General features: G+C 40.8%; 1 protein-coding gene across 1 annotated transcript; it reads right to left on the bottom strand.

Moving 5' to 3' along the window:
- Positions 1-11,666: 11,666 nt before the first annotated feature.
- Positions 11,667-20,639, bottom strand: RERGL (RERG like). The gene is made up of 5 exons (XM_052790528.1): positions 20,478-20,639; positions 20,262-20,318; positions 17,769-17,842; positions 14,963-15,111; positions 11,667-13,836 (listed from the first exon to the last, which is right to left on the bottom strand). Exons 1-5 carry the CDS (start codon positions 20,527-20,529, stop codon positions 13,554-13,556), a joined length of 615 nt encoding a protein of 204 aa, XP_052646488.1. The 5' UTR covers positions 20,530-20,639; the 3' UTR covers positions 11,667-13,553.
- Between the last annotated feature and the right edge of the window lie 668 nt (positions 20,640-21,307).

Raw genomic sequence — 21,307 nt, 5'->3', positions numbered from 1 at the left:
AGGACAATTTGGAAAACTCTCAGAAACGAGCGGTGGGCAGAAGTGCCTGTCTGCGTCCTAGTCATACCTGCTGGGGACTTAAGAAATTGGTGTAGTTTCAAATTGTCTGAGGATCCTACAAAAGCTCTTTTGATGCAGCAAGGGCTGATATGCTTTAGGGAGCCACTGGGAACAGTTTTTCTGAATAGAAAGGTGACACTTTAAGAGCCTTTTTTTTCTTTTTAAACTGTAATCATGCTTTTATCAAAGGCTTTCCTTAGAAAATGTTTTATTTCTTAATACCCACACAGACAGCATTAGCTGGTCTCTTTTGAATAGTTTAAATGTTAAATTCAAAGTAAAAAGTTTTCTATTCTTTAGGGTTTTTTGTTGTTGATGTTTGGGTTTTTTAAGGACATACAACATCCAGAACATGTCTCCTAAAGCCGTTCTTGGATTTGATGTAAGCAGAGAATATCCATTCAAAGATAGATAGATAGATCAGAACCTTTTGTAACAGTAAGTGCAATAATTCTTAAGAGGTAAGAAACTAATTGACTGTTCAAAGCCACTTTTCTCAAAGGAGTTAACATCCCCAAGATGCATGAAAACAGCTTATTTTTTTCTTCACCTTTACTAACCTGACATCTCTTTTTTTTTAACTTGCCCATGTGTTTTTACACCTATTTTAAGTGAATTAAAGATGAGCAATTCACAGAAGTAATGTATTTTCTGTTGGGCCATTACTGCTTGTTTTCTCAGCATGTTCTGCAGATCCATCTAAAGAATAGATCCTGTCATTGCAAAAATCAATTGGTGTGCAAGGTGGTCAGCATTTACTGACAACAGATAGTTAGCACTGTAGTAAATATGGAGTGTAAAGGAGGTGCTCAAAATATGTTTTTGTTGGTCTGTTTGTTTGGGTCTGTTAAATGGTGCTTTGTGTTATAGGTAGTTGGTGAATGTCAAGATTTGCATTCATTCCAGATATTACATGTTACAATGCCTGTTAGTAGCTGTGTACCTGGCACATCTGTCAATTCTGTGTCTTGACCTCTGGGTCTGCTACAAAAAATATGCTGTATACCAAATGTAAGTGGAGTGGGACAAGACTGTTTGGAAGACAAATGTCAAAGCTGAAGTGAAGGCAGAGTTGTCCTATCACAATGGTTTTTGAATATCATGTAATAATTGACATTGTAGCTATTCTGATTTTCATACTTGGTAAGACATACTCATTTAGATCATTTACATCTGGTCATCTTAGCTTTCCTTAAGAGTACACTGAAATTCTTTATAAATATCCTTGCAATAGGTTATTGCAAGGAAGAGGAAGAAGTTTGTAGCTGTCATATGACCAGACATGTCTCCATGACTATTCTTAAGGACTTGCCAGTGATTGTCAGTATTGTCCAACCAGGTGGTCCACAGAAAGTATCCTTCTAGCTCACTGGCTTTCTTTTAGACAGGCAGAAATTTCTCACTAGCTCAGAGCTTAGAAGCTATGCTATCTCCACTGCATCTCTGAGAGATGAGCAGAGGAAGGATGTGTGTAACAGAATCATATGGTTGGACAGGATAGCTGGACGTCATCTAGTCCAATCCCTGCTCCAATCAAGGCTAACTTTAGAGTAAGATCAAGTGGCTCAGAGCATTTTACGGTCAAGTTTTTAACATCTCCAAGGACAGAAACTCCACAGCTTTTCTGGGAAACTTGTTTCAATAGTTAACCACTCTCGTTAATTTATTTCCTTATATCCAGTTGTAATTTCCTTTACTGCCACTTGTATCTGTTGACCCATGTCCTTTTGCTGTGCACCTCTGAGAAGCTGGTTCTGTCTTCTCTATAGCCCCCTAGTAGGTAGCTGAAATGGGCAATTAAATCACACCTTAACCTTCTCTTCTCCAGGCTAAAAAACCCTATTTTCCTCAGTCTCTGCTCACATGTCATGTGCTCTAGCCCCTTAACCATCTTCATATCCCTGTGTTGAACTAACTCCAGCCTGTTTCTCTTGCACTGGAGGGACAGAAACTGCACAATCTTCCAGAAGCAGCCATGCAAGTCCCAAGTAGAGGACAATCTGCTCTCTCCTTAATCTGCTGCCTGTGTTCTTACTAACACAGTCCAGGATGCAGTTGGCCTTCATAGTGACAAGAGCATACTGCTGACTAATGTCCAACTTGTCCACTGGGACCACCAACTCCTTTTTTGCAGAGTTGCCCTCTTACCTGCTCAGTCCCCAGCCCATACTGTTGTACGGAGCTATTGTGTCCTAGATGTAGGACTCCACATTTGTTTTGCTGAACTTCATGAGGCTGCTTGTTAGCCCAGTCCTCCAGGTTGTCTCCATCTCTTGCCAGGGGTCTTTCTGAATGGCAGCCTCGCAGTTTCTCAACCCTTGCCCCCACTTGGTGTCATTCACAAACTTGCTAAGGGTGGGTTCTCTCCTGTTGCAGGGGCTGTCAATGAAGATGCTACATACTGCCAGTCCTAGTATCAGCCCTTGAAAAATGCCTGTAGAAACCAGCCCCAGTTAGACTTTGAACCACTGAGCACTATCCTTTGAGCCTGAACATCCAGCCAATTTTCCATAGTCTCCCTGTCTAGTCCATCTCTCCAATGTGCTTTTGGCTGTGTCAAAAGCCTTGCAAAATTCAAGGTAAATTACATTCACTGCTCTGACCACAACCACGTAGACACCAATTTCATCATAGAAAGTGATCGTGTTGGTCAGGAACAATTTTTTCCTTGGTAAATATGTACTGGCTGTTCCTGGTCATGTTCTTATCCTTTATGTGTCTGGAAACGGCTTCTAGGGAGACTTGCTACATAATCTTCATAGGGACTGAGGTGAGGATGGCCACCTCAGCCAGGTGTCCATCTCCTTGGTACAGCTCTTACTAAGGACAGCTGGGGGTTGGCAGAAGAAGGGTTGGGATCTTAAAAGAGAATCTTACAACTGCAGAGGCTTGACCGTAGTGCAAGAAATATGAAAGCACATGCAGTTAGCTAAGCTGGATTCAAGTGTGCAGTTTCCTCAATAGAATCACAGAATGGTTTGGGTTGGAAGGGACCTTAAAGACCATCTAGTTCCAACCCCCCTGCCATGGGCAGGGACACCTTCCACTAGAACCAGGTTGCTCAAAGCCCCATCCAACCTGGCCTTGAACACTTCCAGGGATGGGGCATCCACAGCCTCTCTGGGCAACCTGCTCCAGTGCCCCACCACCCCCACAGTAAAGAACTTCTTCCTAATATCTAATCTAAACCTACACTCTTTCAGTTTAAAACCATTACGCCTCGTCCTATCACTACACTCCCTGTTACAGAGTCCCTCCCCATCTTTCCTGTAGGCCCCCTTTAAGTACTGGAAGGCCACTATAAGGTCTCCCCGGAACCTTCTCTTCTCCAGGCTAAACAACCTCAAGTCTCTCAGCCTGTCCTCACAGGGGAAGTGCTCCAGCCCCCTGATCATCTTGGTGGCCCTCCTCTGGACCTGCTCGAGCAGGTCCATGTCTTTCTTCTGTTGGGGGCCTTATCACTGAAGGAAATAGTCAAGATATACCCTGGATATGAAGTAATTTCAAATTGAAAAAGAAATATTCTCCAAGTTTACAGTCCATCTGTTTTCTTTGATCACATCTTTTCATGTACCTAGGGTGAAAATAGAAAATCTTGGACATCAAGAATTGCAGGTTCAAATCCTAACTTGGCTTTCTTTGCTTACAGAAGTATCTGTATAAAATGAAGATCATTTTGTGACAGTGAAATGGAGGAAAGCTGAAAATTTTAATATTGGATAGTTAGAAAAATTGCCATCAACAACTGGTTATTTCAGTAGAACATTTTTTTTTTCAATGCTAAAAGTATTATTGATTTCTGCTGTATTTTTTTTCTCCCTTTGGAAAGTACAAAGCCCTTAAATAATTTGAGTTTTCCCTTATTCCTCAGAATTGTGGCATATGACTGATAACTGCCTTTAGAACTCCTAATAGCTAAATTACAATTATTATGCAAAGACCTACAATAGACAGTTATATGGATTGTTAAATGGCTTTGCCTTTTTTGCAAACCATAATCATTTTCCTTTATTAGCTGAAGGATTTCATAATTTAAGGAAGATGAGAACCTATAAGTCACACTTTCAAATAAGGAACATGGATATTGCAAACATTAAATTCTCCCATAAAAATGTTAAGGCATCATTAAACTAGGATCAGATTAATACAATTCAGTCAACTCTAGATAGATATCTCCCGTAATAGGCTGAAACAATACCTAGTGATATAAGATGTATAAGATTTTACTACAACCAATTTATAAACCTATAAAACGTACAGGTATCACTCAAAGCCACCATTAATTTTGCATGCCTTGTATTAAATCAAGTGAGTTTGGTAAGGAAAAATATTCCCCTCCCTTACTGTATCTCCCTTTCTATTGTTAGCTGCTATCATAGCTTCTTACTTCTACCGTAAGTTAGATGAGAGATGCCTTCTGGTAGAGGTTGACCTGAGAATCTGTGCTTGATTTATCCATCTGTTTAGGTGTCTGAAAGATTTTTAAATGAATTTTCAGGGCATAATTTATTTCTCACTTGTACCACTGTAAATCTGGAGTCATTCTGTGTTTGTTCTGGAGTAACAGCAAGCAGAATTTGACCCCGAGCTTAATCAAATTAAAAACAAAGGCTTGCATCTCTTCTACTCAGCTGCGCAAAGGAAGGGAGATAGCTGAGGAAAAAAAGGGTTTGGACTAAAGGCTCTGTGTGTGTTCCTTCCAAAGTATGTGGTAGCTCTGTGGATCTGAAGGAATGGCAATTTCAGAAAAGCAGGATGGAACCAATGAGGCAAGTGCTTTATCAGTGTGCCTTCCCAATCCTTCGAGTGCATACCTGCTGCGAAGAGTACAGCTGAGATTGGACTGGACTGCTTCTAATTCCTAACCTGCTCATTGAAATTTAGCTTAGATCAGTTTTCACATGATTTTCAACAGGGCCCATGTGGAATATGTCTGTGTTACTTGGATGGTAATTTTGGCCCAAAGCATCGCCTAGTAAGCAACTGGTGACCAGATTTGGTGCAGGAACAATCCTTTCATTTTGGGTAATGGGAAATAAAAATACCAGTTAATAGCAGGGGAGAGTATTGCTGGCTGTGGTGTCCTCTTATGAACAATCTTCAGAACTTCTCTTAGACCAGCATATTTCTCTCTCCCGTTCTGCATGTAGGCATACATACTCTGTGTCCAAAGTAGAAATGCAGGAGTTCAGATACACACTCTATGTTATCTATTTGTCCTGTGATTTGTGCCTGACGCGAGATCGTATACATGTTTAAAGTGTTGTATATATTGCCCTACTTTGACCTCCATTTGGGTATACCTGTATTTGAATATGTTAGTATGGATTTCCGAAAGCAGAGCAGATTTCACATGCACATTTGTGTGTGCATATGGAAAGAGAAGAGAGAGGGAAATGTTTCTCCCATGCCACCCTGCTTCCCTAGACACACATCAGTGCGTTATGTTAAATATAGATCAGGGCATGATAATAAACTGTACTATATCTGCTCTATGTATTAGTAATCAGAGCTTACATACCCTCTGCTACTAAATTCATCGCGATAAGATGGTTGAAGCTGGACTGAGAAGTAAACAACAGAAAGGAAAAAGAGTAACTTGCTAAGCTGAGCACAGCTGGTGTGGCTCCTACAAGACCTACAGCAGCAGTACAGACAAAATCTCTTTGGAGACACTGTTTAATGGCTAGATGGGAAAAAATTAGTTTAACTAGTTCTGTGAAGCCAGACTGGACCATTCAGGATAGACAAACTTGTATATACTGGCGTTTTTTTTAACATAGGCTAAACTGCATGCACCCTGTGTGCAATTAGAAACACCTACATGCTCAACGGTATTTGTAAACATGTATTAATGATCAAAAATGCAAGCAAACAGAAGGAGATTTCAAACATTGTAAAAGACAAATATAGATTAGTTTCTTTGTAAAGCTTTTCCATTTGTGTCTAAGATAAGTTATGTGATTTAGCTCAGTATTTGTAGTATTCGTTAAGGTCTGAATAGGACAGATCCCAGACTACCTCAGTCATTTATTGAGTCATCTAATGAAATTGAATTTTGAGTGACAGCCAAAATTATATGTAGTTAGTAAAAAATGTTGTTGTATTTAACTATATAATTGTGCATCCATTTAGATCAGCCCAGCAATCACAAGAACTCTTATACACAAGTAGCTTTACCTATGTGACTTGTCGTTATTAAGTAGGAAAGCTCACTCAGAGGGCATTCTCATGCAGAGAATTTGAAGAATGAGGCCTAGCTATATGCCAGCAAGATATATTTCTAATAATCCATTGTCGTAGAGGAGGATTGCATTTAAATTAGTTTTTTTGCATGCAGCCATCTTGTTGCAAAGTAAAAGACGCTACCTTCATGATATCTCACATGGAAGAAACTACGAAGCAATTTCTGTTATATTTCTGTTAACTGTATAAGGGGGAAAAAAAAGTGTAAAATAATATTTCAGCCTAGATTCCAGCCTAGATACTCATTGAACCTTTCCTGAACTGCCCTGCCAGTACATTCTCCCACTAACAACTTCTGAACCTGTTAGTAAATATCAGACAAATCTAAAAGAGGAAATAAGGTTTCAAAATGCATTGTTTTCCCCAAAGATTCATGAAAAAAAGTCTCAGAATATAACACAGAGACCCAGATTAGCACTCTCTGTGAGGGAAAGGCATTTACAATTCAGCTGCTGCATATAATCTATAGCAGCAGCCATCTGGTCCATCAGCAACATGCATACTTCTGGGCTTCTGATATCGTTGTTTGGATACTGTAGTGCTGTAATAGCTGGAGATGTGATAAGAAACTGGAGTGACTGCGGCCTCACATCAGTGGTCTAAAGGAAATAGCTCACTGAACAACTTTGTTGTTTAGTTAAACTTCCTGTTTAATGAAATATTTTAAGATTAGAGCCATTTGGTGCAAGACTTCCAGTTGCAAAGAGAAGGACATTCAATGGCAAATCAAGGCATAAGTGATGCAGAGATTTTATGATGTCCATTTGCAAGTAATGAGCTTAGTTCTTTCCATAAGGCTGTTAATTGCTATCAGAATAAGTCACAAAGTGAGCTAATATCTTTGCTCACACACAAATTGTTGAAACGTATTTTCCCAGTCCAAAAACAACAGACTGTTGAATTACTAGCTTGGAAGTCAGGAGGCCTAATTTAACTTTCTGCTCCACCATAGGCTTTTGGAGTTACCATAGGTAAGCATTTAAAATATGGCTTTGCTGCAGACTGCAGTGAAGCATCAAGGTCTGCTAGTTTGTTTTTAATGAGCTAGCTTGGAACCAAGCTGTGGCAGTACTCAGTTAACTTATCCTCGGCTTCATCTGCAGTTCATCCATTAATTTAACAGGTGACAGCTGGATTTCAGGGTGTTTCATGAAGTTCAGCAGGGATCAAATATAATCCAGCACCCTGATCAATCATATGAAATAAATTTAGCATTAAATGACCCAATGGTCATCTCAAGTTAGATGTTAATTGTCTAACCATAGAGACTCAATTGACTTTGTCAAGTAGGACAGATGGGCTCCGTAGTGCTGAAGATGAAGGGCAAAATAACTAGCAAAGAGCCCCAAGAGGCCATATTTGGAACATGATTCATCTCACCTAACTTTAGAGATCCCCAACCTTAATCACCTTTATAGCTGGTGGACAGTTTAATGCCTTTTGGAGAGTGATTCATCTATGTTATTTGAGGCATCACCTCGATGAGGTAAATTGTTTGGTAGAAAGGCATCTAGCTGAGGTGGGAATCTAGAAGCGGACCTCCATATTGGGCCAGGTGAACCCAACCTTGGAGTCTTTCTAGTAAGTGACCTTGCTTATTTAAAGATTGAAGTAGTGTATCTGTACTACTGCTTACAGACAAGAGAAGAAATACTCTTGCCTAACTCTGTCTTAGCTCCCTGTCATGTCTCTCTGTCGTGTTCTGGGGATAATACCTTCAGGAAGCTGTAGACAGACAAGGTGGTCAGACCTCTTATCAGACCAATAGGTGTAGCTGGGAAAATGATAGAAGCTTTCAAGCCCTTCTTGAGGATATTAATATGCATGGATGGTATGTTAACAGGAAACCTTTCAGCATCTTAGACGAGATAGCTGAACTTTATTTCAGTGAAACAGCTGAGCTCAAAAGTGTCAGTCGTGAGAAAAACCTTATCAACGTTTGCAGTTTTATTAGTAAGGATACTGTCAAATGAAGCCTATGAAATGTATATTGTTAAGCATAATAGCAGAATTTTATAGCATTGGGAGGCAGGACGGTTTTCACCCGTACTTTGTGATCAGCGTTCTCAGGTTTATTAGCACTGATGCTTTAACCTGAGGAAAAGCTAAAAGGCTTCATTGCTCACCGAGGAGGATGAAGTGTGAGCAAAAAGCCACGAGAGGGTGCTGTGGGAAGCAGTAAAGCTGCCGGGTTTCTCCTCATTAAGCAGCGTGTTGCTTTTAAGAGGCACTCGGCAAAAGATTGTTAAACTTTCAGAGGCTCACAGTATCTTTAAAATAAAGTTTCTTCTGGAAGGGAACTCGCCTGAAAAGTTAGAAATCGCTTTTGGAAAAAAAAACAAAAACAAAAACAAAACACAACAAAAACCTGCATGAAGCATATTTAAAAGGTTGTGTCTATTAAAAATGAAATCTTCACTAGATACTACAATGCCTATAATTTTAAGGTCAAGTGTTTTAATTTATGCTTCCTTTATATTTATTTCAAGTAGTAAAATACATTATGTAATATGGATACAATGCCATTTTGCTGGTGAATATGAACATAGGAGTGTAAGAGGGGACAGACCTGCTTACCTGATTAGATCATTTGGCTCAAGCCCTGTGATAACAGCTCTGTTTTCCACTTATCTTGCTGGTAGTACATAGTTCTCTGTACTGCTAGAAGCCTCCACTGGAAAAACTCTGGATATTTTACAGAGTTCAACAGGAATTAAACACATATCGGAACTCCTAGCCAGTCTTAAAAAATAAATGTAGCAGTAAATGGCTCAAGTCATGTCAAATATATAGGGCTAAATGTGGATATTAATTATATAACCAGAGGGACTCAATTTACTTTGTAAAGCAATTAAAAGAAGATAGAAACTTACAGTCTGTTTCTGGAAAAGAGTAATGTCTGTTTAAAAATAACTTCCTACCCAGAATAGCCTGCCTGTCTCACATAATATCAAATGCAGGGGGGGGGAACACAAAACCAACCACTTAGGCATTTACAGCACTGCTTCTTTATGGAAAATCAAATCCAAGTTTTAAAACAATAGAAGTTGACAGTTAGGTCCCCAGATCCGCATTCAGGCATGTAAACAAAGGCTTTGCTTTTTAAACTGGCTTAGCAGCTCATCAAAATGTAGCTTCCCCTTGTTTTTATTCCCCATGGGCAGGTTAAGGCTATGAAGAGGCTGTGTTCCTGTGGACAGGTTTAAGGAGGTAGAAGGTTAATTTTTTTGATGTAGAGTACTTAATATTGCTCTGGATTATTCTAGTAGCCTGGTAGTGTGTCTTTTTTTTCTTTTTTTTTTTTTTTTTAATAATGTATTTCTTGTGTCAGAGCGGATAGGCAAGGATTCCTTTTAAGCATATTAATCAGAGCTGGAGTTTGTTCCTCTATCCATAAGCAAAGTAGATCTGTATCAAAGCTTCATTAACCTAAAGCACCTGCTCCAACAGGCATCCTGATGGAAAATTATCATATTCTTGGATACTTACTGCACTTTAGTTTTGCTTTGAGTGGTATTCATAATACCCCCTTCTTTATAGCGTACCCTCTGAAAATTCCATTGAGTGATCTGGATTCAACTGTCAGTGAGAGCATCATACTTGTTCAGGCTGTTAGCCACAGCATCCATCCCTCTCTCTGCTTTCTAGATGGACGGAATGCCAGGATCAGATATATTCAATATCTGCTGGTGCACCATCTTCAAAGCAGTGTAGTCAGATAGACAGAAAGGAAAGCAACAAGACTGTTCCTACATGACTCACAAGGTCTTTGCACTTCAATGTTCACCCTTCCATCACTTCAGAAATCAGTTTCTAACAATGGGCTAAAAAAAAAAAAATGATAGTTACTTTTGTCTTCAGAATATAGCACAGCATCAAAACTTCTGATCCACCTTTATTGCCATCCTGATTTAAATATATTAGAAAGAAACAGCATGTTTGGTCGGTCTACTCAGTACTGAACTTAATTATTCCTTCTTCCAGGAGTACGACGCTTTAAGGTTTTTTTTGTGACGTTTTCCCCTCTGCCCTGTTGTGAATGTGACAGTGGGATTTACAAAAAGTTTAATGCATACAAACACGACAGCAGGAAAAGGAGCTGAGGTTGTGTTTGTCTTGATTGTTTATTTCAAAACTATAGTGAGAAAGAGCTTCAAAAACCACCTGAAATCTGAGACACAGCATTTGGGAGCCAGGGGCTATTACCTTTATTCTTCTGTAGAATCTCTTTGCTTTTATGTCACTGTTTCTAAAGTAAAACCAAGTTGAAGACAGGGAGAAAGAACATCAATTCTGAGTGCCTTTCTCAGGCAAAATTTTACTGAAACTAGAAAATTCATATAAACAAGGACTTCCAGACATGACAGCAAGAAACTTTTAACTCTTGTATGGCAATTTCAAAATCTTTTGGTAAGAATGGATGGGGTCATATGCTGAAGCAATCTGTGGCAACACAAATAGCTCCATTTCCACTCTCTTCAAGGAGTTCGATATGCTCTAGGTGATTTCACTGTCAAGGGCGAGCATCAAACATCAGTTACATCATTTACTGTGTTATGAAAGCACAGGGTTCTTCCTTGCATTTTCAAATGTGGCTGAGCCAGTAACATATTACCTTCACTGTTAAAACTCCAAGAACACTTAGCAATATTTATGTATCAGTCTTCTAAGTATCTTATTTTTCTTTAAAAGGCCTTCATTTTTAAAATAACAAATACTAATAAAATACACTTAGAAAGGGAGAATGTATATCTGCTTTATTGCTTTAAAATTGAATTCCTTCCCAAATTCTGCACTCTTGTTCATCTGCACTTACCAGCAATAAGAGAAGTGAAATCCTCATCCTAAGAACACCAAATTATGTCTGTACTGAGTGCTTTAATATGCTTAAGTCTAAACGCATCCTGCAGCTGTTTCAGCTGGTTTTCAGGTGAGTGCAACCTAGCACATATGCCAGAAGACAGCCACTTTGTGCTCCAAGACTTACCCCATCTGGACAAAAAAAGAAGGAAAACTGTGGGGTATACTGCAGATTCCAACTATTCCGAAGTCCACATTCTTATTAATATGAGCAAATAAAAACTAATTAGCTTCTCTATGGCTATCTTGACAAATTTTTAAAGGATAAAGGATTTTTAAAAAAAGTTTCCTACTGTTCACTGCATAAAGGTACATGAAGACTTCTTCATTGTGTACAGGAAACACACATAGAGGCTCTCTTTTGTGCAAGTGTCCAATTCCCTGATTTACTTTTTCTAATTTGAATTCCAGATCTGCATGGTGCTTCACTTTTACAGCAGTCAAAACAAAATGTCTATAACTTTATACCACAGTAAAGAAAAAAAAAAAGCATTACTACATCCATCTTATATCCAGTTTATTTAATACCATAGCAGTAAATACAGATAAGAGTTCTTGAATCTGGCAATGCTAGAGCCAGCAAGATACAGCTACCTGACAGATTGACAGTCTGTTAGTAGTTCTGGAATTCCATGTGTGCTAGAAAGCTGAAGGGTGTAAATGAGTAGTCTTCAAGTTCAGCCTCATGGATATTGACAATACAGTTAAATACACTACTCCTGATATGGCAGAGCAGCATCTGCATAGAAATAAAGCAACACTGTGCCTGTCAGCACTGAGAACTATATTCCAATATTTGTAGTCTTAAAACAAGTGAAATAAACAGTATATTTTCCTTAAATAATGAAGTGATCTTTGGTCAACGCTTATTAAAATGTGCTTTAGTTTTATTTTACAACAGTAATGCTAAGATTATATAGTTTTTTTATGTTATGGGGTTGGACATTTGAAAATCAGTATTCTGCTGTGACTGATAAAGTAATCTTACTAGTTTCAATGCAGGTAAAATTTCAGAGCAGAGGTAGGCTTCAACTCAGCAACTTACAAAGACTGAATCCCAGCTGTCCTCTGGAATGGGTAGGAGGCAGTAATTCATCTTCAGATCACTGCTCTTCCCTTTCATAATTTCTGTATGAGCACAGCACTTTCAAACACGCTGGGCTAAGCCCTTATTTAGTTGTCTACAGTAAGAGCTCTGAATGTCAATTGACAACATATTTAGACCTGTCTGATGTTTAATATCCACATTTGAAAAGTGTAGCTAACATATTCCTTAGTGCTCTCTCAAGTGGCATTTCAATACCATAGCGATGACTAGTTTTAAAGACATTGGTCCTTAGGAAAAATTCTCTATGTAAGTTAGGTGCACAGGTCTTACCAGCAGGCTGACCTTTAAATCCAGGCAGACATCCTAAAGAACTTGTGCTCTATACCAGTCCATGTGCTTTTCAAGCTTCCCCTCCCATCTAAAATTGAACAGGCACATCCACCTTACAGGTAAGGAAACTTTGTTACAGCCCACAAAAACTGCTCTGTGAAAGGGATCAGCCCAAGATGTTACGCTGTCCCTAGCCATAAAATTATTTCACTGAACAATGACATTGCCAAAACAGTCCAATGCTCACTGACTAACATTTCACTAACATTTAAGTTCCCATCCTCCTCAACCCTCTCTACTTTCTATCATCACTCTAAAAAAAAAAAAAAAAAAAAAAAAAGAAGATACTGAAACAGGAGACAATACTGCTTTGTTTATCTGCTTCCCTACTTCTGGTGCCTCTGCAAGGCAGCTTTGCAGGTAAATACCTTTTGTAGATTTGGTGTCTAAGCATTTAATTCACATGAATTTCAGCAAGTGTTAGGCACCTTTAGGCACACAAGGATCTGAGCCATCCTTTCTTTAGTTAAATACAAATACATTATCACATGAAGCAGCAGTATTTTGCTTTTCTTTTTAGTGCAAGTGTTCTTGTCCAAAAAACAACTACTTCTCAGAATTCTGAAGGAAGATTTTGATCAGCAGGGCTGGGTTTATCAGAATAACTGTTTATACTTCAGTCGCACCTAGAAGCTCTATCCGAGACCACGTTGGTATTGAATAAATACAGACTGAAACTCTCCTTGAAGAACTTATGAGATAAAGGGTGAGAGGAGCAGCTTAGAGTTTAACTGACATAGCCCTAACACAGTAAATCTGTGTAGAACTGGAAATAGAAGGTCAGGTCTTTTAGGTCTAGACCCTGTCCACTTGACCATACTACCTCCTGCCTTTGCTTTCTACTGTCTTATTCCTCCAGACATTGACCTTTGGAGGAATTTGACTGAATCCCAAGAGCTGCCTGTGCTCCATTATTTCAGCTTGTTCCTACTTCAAGACTAACCATCTTTTAAACAGATTTCCTTCTCTTTCCAAACACATTGTTGATTAACTTGGCCATTGACTTTGATCCACTTGGTCGTCTCTTTTCCTTTGCTTTGAAATTTGAGGTGATATTCCTCAGGACTTTCATGAACGTTGCCACAACTTCCTGATAATGTTCTGCTGCAGACAGTTCACAGAATTGGCACTTGTTATCTATTGCCAGCTTCTGTCCTTCATCCCAGCCAACTTCCCTCATGTGGCATAAATCCTGTTTATTACCAACCAAAAACACTGACGACTCGACCATTCTGAAATTAAAAAGGTTCCAATTAGAGAAAAGATATGTTACAATACTGTGCTGTATGCTGTGCTATATGCAGTGTGTATGAGAAGTATGTATGTTCAGGATAACAGGCATTGCAAAAAAACCCAAAAGAACAAACCAACCCCCTAACCTTGCCAGGTAGAGTTATAGTTTACCATTTGCCATAGTCAGGCATCAAAGGATTTTCCAGACAAGCTATTCTCTATCAGTAAGTTTTCATTTTGGTTCCTCCACTCAGTAAATTCATGTCTTTTTCATCCACTACAGTTTTCATACTCTGTACTGCTGAGTATATTGTCAGCTCCTGGACTTCACGAAGAAGCAAGCTGATCATTACCTCCATTTGTAGGTAACAGAATAGAGTCAAAGAGATGCATCAGTGGCATAATTCAGAAGAATACACAGGAATCGTAATTCCAAGCTTTTGCTAAAATTACTCCTTCCAGAGAAACCTTAATTAAGAAAGGTCAGCAGTAAAACAGACAGAAAAGTGGGGTTTTTTACTCCACTTCTGATATAAGGGAAGGACTTCACTCTCATTTATTTAGAAAGCACCTCAGCTGACTGATGCAGGAATACACACCACCGCATATACTCAGACTTGCAATTTTGGTAGTTCTTTTTGAAAGTAAGTAGTTTGTTTCTTACCATATGGTCACCCATGTGCACAAATAATGTTGGAGTCATTCCTAAACACAGTTTAGGAGACATGCATGGTATTAGATTCCTTTATTGTGGGAAATGCTTTCTTCAACCCCCACATTGATGCATATCCATTGGTAATAGAGTGGGGGAGTAAAAGCATAGACTGACTATGCCAGCTTTTTGCCCGTGTAAATCACAGCAGACAGATTTATGGCAATTATTTAAATAGTAGTGCTGTAAGAAATAAGAGCAAAAATCCTGATGTACTTGGCTTTGGATACAGTGAAATAGATTGCAATTTGCAACACAGTTTACCTTCAGGTACCTTATTGTTGGTATTGTGTTATGCCACTTGGATGCTGCTGGACTTTAATTGCTACTAGGATGCCTACAGCTCACAGAAATGTTCTCAGCTTTTTTGTATGTTTGCTGAGGGGAAAAAAAAAAAAAATAACGCCACTTACTTTTTACAAGCTCCTATGTGAGACTCTCGGATCCTGTACAGCAATGCTTTAGCAAATGCAAATGATGCTCTGTCACTGATGTCGTAAACAATGATAAATCCATCAGCCCAGTGGAGCTCGTCTGTGAGGGAGAGCTTCCCCCGCTGTGGCTGAAAGAAGTTCAAATTCACATGCAAAAAGAATGTTACTGTTGTCACTTCAGAGCATTTTCTTTGTCACTGTAAATGTAACAATGCTGTATCTTTTATTGCAAAAGATACTAATAGGTCTAGATGCTGGCATTGAATTCAGGTGAGTCCGGCTCCAAAAGCCTAATAAATAACGATTACTACAGATGGCACTTTGGACCACTGATGAGTTCATTATGAAACATTTACCTTTTGTTTAAGCAGTAAAATTGTGTAACCTGTACAGCCATTGCTTATGCTAAATATTCAGAAGAGTTACATGAGAATGAAACATACAGGAGCCATCAATATTTGTGCACTTTCTGGTCATAGCTCTGTTTTGCATGTTCCCAATATTCTGACTACAGTAAGCTTAATTATTTTCTTTTGTTTCTTCATTTGTTTTGTTTCTTCTTTGCATTGTTCAAGTCTGAAACAGTATTTACCCACAGGATAAATTTCTAGAGAGCTAGAAAAAAAATCTCCATTTAATCTGCAGTTGACTTTAATAAAACTAGTAATAAAAGTCATTCAAGTGATAATGGGGTTATACCAATCCTTGAGTCTCTTCACCCCAAGAAACTGTCACAATTTCTAGAAAGCAACAGCTGCAAACTGTCCCATTAAGCTAAGGAATGTAACTTCAAAACTATTTTAAATTAGCTTATCCCTGCAGATGATTTGGCAGCAGCTAGCAAGACCATGTGACCTGAGATTGGTAAAATACTGGAAGCTGACCAGGAAAAAATAAAAATAAAAAAATGACTTTTGCTCTGTAAAAACCTATCTTGAATAATAATTTTAGGACTGTTTAAGTTATTCCCTCACTAGTTTAGTATTTTGCTACTTGCAATGTATACTCTCCACTGACATCCCACCCTGGTTGCCTTGATCAGCTCAGCATCAGGGCAGCACTGTAGCATCATAAACAGCTGGACTGGGAAGGCTATAACTTACCATGAGAGATAGTAACTGAATGCTGGCAGTGAAAGGGGATGCATGAGAGAGAAAGGATGAAATAAGTTTTCCAGAACTCTCTGAAGACTTCAGTATCTTTAACACAACAGTTTTTTAATGCTGTGATGATTCTGCAGCAGGTTTAGGGGCAGGAAAGGTAACTTGTGTGTGTCACAGCTGTTTCTCAGATGGATGAAGGGACAGTGAGCTTTGTAGAACAGGGATCCAGCGACTAGAGGGAAGCCTCAGAGAGCAGGAAGATTTCAGGAAGCAGAAACAAAAATGGCAACTCTTCCTTCCCCAATCTGGCCTCTTCTTGGGACCTGCTTTTCTTCCCCAGCTCTGATGGCATACAGGACCTCCATACCCTATCCACCTCTTTCTAGAATCACCAGTCCTATCAGACAAAAAGCAATACCACCGCTACTTGCTACCTACTCTGCAGGCACTAAGAAGGAGTCAGGAAGAAAGCAGCAAACAGCTAAAGTTAGGCCTTGTTCCTAAGGAATAACTAGTACAAGGCAGCTCAAAGAGTGCTGGCAAGAGGAGTTGCCCTTAACACAAATGATCTCTGGTCTCCTTAAAAGCAAAAAGGTGCCCAAAGTGTAGCAACCAAAGTCTCTACCCATAATGTAGTCTAATCTGCTTTACCCTAGCTAGCTGCCACTCCCAGTGTTTCAAGTATCTTAATAAACAGTTGTTCACATGCCACAGGATTTAATATGACAGTAAGTGGAAGCTATCGGTGGGCTTAGGAAAGGGGTCTGTGATAGGTGGAAGCAAGTCCACAGAACAGTAGCTTCTAACAGATTGTACGGCAAGGGAGGACTCCATAGCATTGCATGGTACAGTGGCTATTTCAGGATCCCCACTGCTCTAGGACAAGCAGTGCTGTTGCTTGTCTCAAGGAAGGTAGATTTGTTTGGTGGTTCATTTTATGTGTTCACTGGGTTAAGTTTTTAAGTCCTTGAATTTAAGTCTGTGTCAGACTTTCAGTGCTTTGGCTTTAGTATTAGCATTCATTATCCTAGCTGTTAAGAGGCAAGATTGCTGCCCAAAAGGGAACCTTGCAAGTATTGTGGTTAGCCAGACAGACCTACCTAGGTCTGCAAGTATTACACAGTACCCAAGTTTCTCTACTCCTGTAATAGCGGCAAAGAAATTAATACAAAAAACTTTATTTCAAAGTGGTTTATTGTGATCGAAGTTCAGCTGTCAACACGTACAAGCCTGCATTATGGCTTTCCTTGGATGTGTTCTGTGAATGCAAATCTTACTTCCAGGCCTGCCTACTTCGACCATTTCTGCAGACATTTAATAAACTGCTTGCTTTATGAGCTAATTTTAATCCATTTAGGGTATTTGAGAAAACTGCATATAATCCTATAATTTATCTCTGTATTTACCTATATAAGGCAGAAGTGCGAACAGTTATTTCGGTTAGTAATATTCCAAAATGCAAAAGCATTTACAGAAAATTTAAGCAATTAAGGGTTTCTTCCATGAAATGGGAAAGTACTCAGCAGTTCTGAGCCACAGCAATTATAAAATTTCAGTCTTTTCAAAAAAACAGCAAGCACAAATTCCAAGAACAGACAAAAAGTTTGTACCCTCCCCGACCCTTTTTACCATTACACAGGTAGAATGAAGAACAGCCTTTCTTTGCCCTCTAAAATTCTTACCTGTGAACAAGGGTCATAAATTTCCAAGTGTATCTGCCTCCCATCCAGGCATAAGTGTTTAGTGTAGATGCATTCTAAAAGATACATGGTATCCAAAGAAAACCAGCATTAGTGACTGGGGGATGGTGGTAAAAAGAAAATGCGGTAAAGGGGATATTCGGTAATACTGAGGGTTCCTTGAATATTGTTTGGGGGTTTTTGTTTGTTTTTTGGTTTTTTGGAAGTTTTTTTTGGAGGGAAAGGGGATTTGTTTGGGTTTTGTTGGAGGTTTGGGGGTTTTTTTGTTTGTTTTCTTACACACACTGGAAACAAACCTATTTCATTTTGCAACACCTGAGCTGCCCAGTCCCTTAGGCTGACCAACGCCAGGTTCACTGTGGTGTTCTCATCAAAGTGTTGGTGCGATGAATAGTTTTAGTTTTCCTCTTCCAAAATGGAGGCAAAGGGGATGCACAATGCTCAGAATCAGCTAAATGCTGATGACTACTCAGCTTGATACCAAGGCTCAAGATTATGAAAGTAGTAAGCCAGCCTACATGTAAGTTCTGATTCTGCACAAAAGTTATTATTTGGTAATAAAGTTTATTTACCATGAAATCCAGTGCTTTAAGAGTTCTCATACTAGGTGGCATTAGACCAACAGTATTTACAGGATCCTGTCCTTAGACTAGATCCTAAAATATTTCTGTAGCATCAGTTCTCAGATTTAGGACTCTCCACCAGCACTAGCAACCCTGGGAACTCTGCTGCAGACAGATCATCACTCTTATTTTAAGCAGCAGGTTGTTCTAAGCAAGTGTAACCAACTTGTGTTCATGGCACTAGTTGTCAACAGGCTGCCTACAGTATAATTTCTCAGAGTTACTGAACTACAGAGACAAGAACTGGTGTTGACGCTACTGAAAATACACTAATGTATGTAACTATGTGTAATGAGGGCATAGATAAGGTCTGTGATCTCTGGAACTCAGCATCTTCAGTTCAGCACCATGTTCATCTTAAGCATTCTCCATGCACGTGTTAAGAGTTCATCTGATGATGAACTATGAGTCCCAACCATCTCAGGGTATAAAAATCTGCAGCCCCTTGATGGTCTCCATAATTAAACAAATTTTTAATTAATACTTTGACTCCACTAACAGTGGGATGATCTTTATTTTATCACCCATATTCCCACTTTCCTCTCCCTTCCTCCTCTCTAGAAATAGAGCTAAACTTATCTTCCAACAAACATTTGTTCACAAATGAAAATGTTCTGGGGGTTTGACGTGCCTTTTCTGAGACTTGCAGCATTGGAGGCTCAGAACAAGGAAACCTGTTTTTAGCTAGGTGGCTTAGAACATGCATGGAGCACAGAGAGCACTACATAACTCACATGTGACAGTTTAGACCTAGATAAGCCATCTGGGACACAAACTGTGTTTTCAGTCTGTGTTTGTATAGTAACAATTATTGGTAGAGCATTTATGTACAACTGTAACTCTACTTTCAGAGTAAGTTCATTTGGATATATTCAGTGCAACTCAGCTTACTACTTCCATTTTACTTCTTATTTATGGATCATGGGAAGCTACTCCAAATTTTGTAAGAAAGTGTTTTTGGAAAGAGTCCTTCATTTTAGCAGAGAAAGTAAGATCGATAGCAATCTCCATTCCTTGTTAAGTTTTGGGACTTCTCTTGTCCCATCAGCTGGAATGGCACACTTCCAAAGGTGTTCGTGTATCAGTTAAATAGTGCTTCTACCTGGGATGTGAAAGTTCAAGTCCTGCTTTGCCATCTTCCAAGATCTTAAAAGTCTTAAGGATCAGAGTATTTGTTCTGGCATGAATGAGAAATTCTATCCTCAGCACGGCAAGGCTTTCCACAAAGCTATCAAATCAGTGCATTCCTGCAAAAGCAGGGGGCTTTGCATTATGCTTTGATTAACCAGTAGTGCCTGATAAACAATCTGTTTCACCTCTCCTCTAGAGCTGAGGAGATATTCAATAGAACGTGTGTTGAGGGTTTTTTTTTTTTTCTTCAGTCTATTTCTTTACTCACTTCTTTATCTCCTCTCTGATTGAGCTTACTATAATCTACCCGCGCTTCGCACATGCAGCCCGGTTATCTTTTCCTTCCTAAGTCCCTTCACAGTTGCTTTGCGATGAGCACTTCGCCAGCCCCCGTGCCCGGGTGCACTACTGGAGTTTTAAGTGATCTCTCCGCAGATACCCGGGTTGCCTTTTGCCATCTTCAAAGCTCATACTTAATCAGGAACTCTCGCTGATAAGCAAGCGAAAACTTAAATCTTCCCGAAAAGTTCTATGAAACTGCGTTTCTACCCAGTTTCTTGTTCAAGTAAGCGAAGCGTCGCATCCATCTGGCGTTCCCCGGGGAACCCGCACCGCCCAGCCCCGAGTGGAGGCCCCACGCGGCGCCCACCCACCCCCCACGCGGCGGGCCCGCTCCCGCCGCCCCCTCCGCGGAGCCCGGCGGCGGCCCCGCGGCGCTCACCGGCGTTGGACGCGTACTCTCCGATGAACCGCCTGGTCAGGAACCGCACCGCCAGCGCTGCGGGAGGGAAGCAGACGCCAGGTTTAGCGGGGTCCCACCGGCCGCCTCGCCGCGGCCGGACCCGCGTCTAGTCCCTCTGCCAGACCTGAGGTAAAGTCAGGCCGGGGCTGGCGGTGATAGCGGCGGCCGCCGCCGCCGCCCTCCCGGCTTACTTACCCGACTTGCCGGCTCCGCTACCGCCCAGCACGGCCAGCTTCACCTCGGCCATACCGCCGCCAGGCCGCGCCACGCCCCGCCGCCTCCATTTCTTTATAGCCACCGGGGCCGGGCGCGGCCCCCCGGCGACACCGCCCAGCTGCCCGCCTCCTCCCTGCTCCCCCCGGCGGCTTTCCCCGCCCCACCAGCGAGGCCGGCAGCTGTAGCTCCCCGTGGGGGGTCGGTACTTCTCCTCTTCTCTGACAGGCACCCTCCTGCTCCTCCTCGTCCCCTCCGTCCCCGCCCTCCTTCTCCTCGTCCCCTCCGTCCCCCCGCCTCGTCCCCCACCCACCGCGCAAACTTTCTTCAGGCGGCCTTCCTGCCGCCCGGCCCGGCCCGGATTTGCTCCCCAGTGAGGCTGGCTGGCGGGTCGCTCTCCGCCACCGCCTCCTCCTCCTCCTCCTCCTCCTCCTCCTCCTCCCCCCCCCTCCGAGCCCCGGGCCCCGCAGTGCGCAAAGCGGTTTGAAACTGGGGGGGGGGGGGGGAAGGGGGGGCGGGGGAAGAGAGAAGGAAAAGACATTCTCCAGCTGGGGGGGTGTTTGTTTACTTTTGCTGTAAGTTTGCAGGCTGTCATCCTTTTGTACCAGGAACGTGAAAGTGAAGAAACTGAAGTGATTCCTTTTTTTAACTTTAAATGCTTCTGAGGTAACTTGCTGAAAATAAGTGTTTTGCGCTCCTCTGGTGTTCTCTGCCTCAGGTTTCAAAACTGATCACTCCCTAAACCTCTGGTCTTGCAAAGACTTACATAGGCATGCCTTTTTATGTCTGTGAATTTTTTTATTGAATTTATA

The sequence above is a fragment of the Harpia harpyja genome, chromosome 6, assembly GCF_026419915.1.
Source record: "Harpia harpyja isolate bHarHar1 chromosome 6, bHarHar1 primary haplotype, whole genome shotgun sequence".
NCBI lineage: Eukaryota > Metazoa > Chordata > Aves > Accipitriformes > Accipitridae > Harpia > Harpia harpyja.
This window is presented reverse-complemented; position numbering and strand designations above follow the sequence as displayed.

What these genes read in the sequence shown, in the direction of transcription:
- RERGL (XM_052790528.1), bottom strand. Translation starts at nt 20,529, where the DNA reads ATGGCCGAGGTGAAGCTGGCCGTGCTGGGCGGTAGCGGAGCCGGCAAG. An exon ending in TTTATGACCCTTGTTCACAG is followed by an intron (nt 15,112 to 17,768) that starts GTAAGAATTTTA and finishes AACTTCTTTCAG; the next exon opens with CCACAGCGGGGGAAGCTCTC. An exon ending in CACATAGGAGCTTGTAAAAA is followed by an intron (nt 13,837 to 14,962) that starts GTAAGTGGCGTT and finishes TTTTAATTTCAG; the next exon opens with AATGGTCGAGTCGTCAGTGT.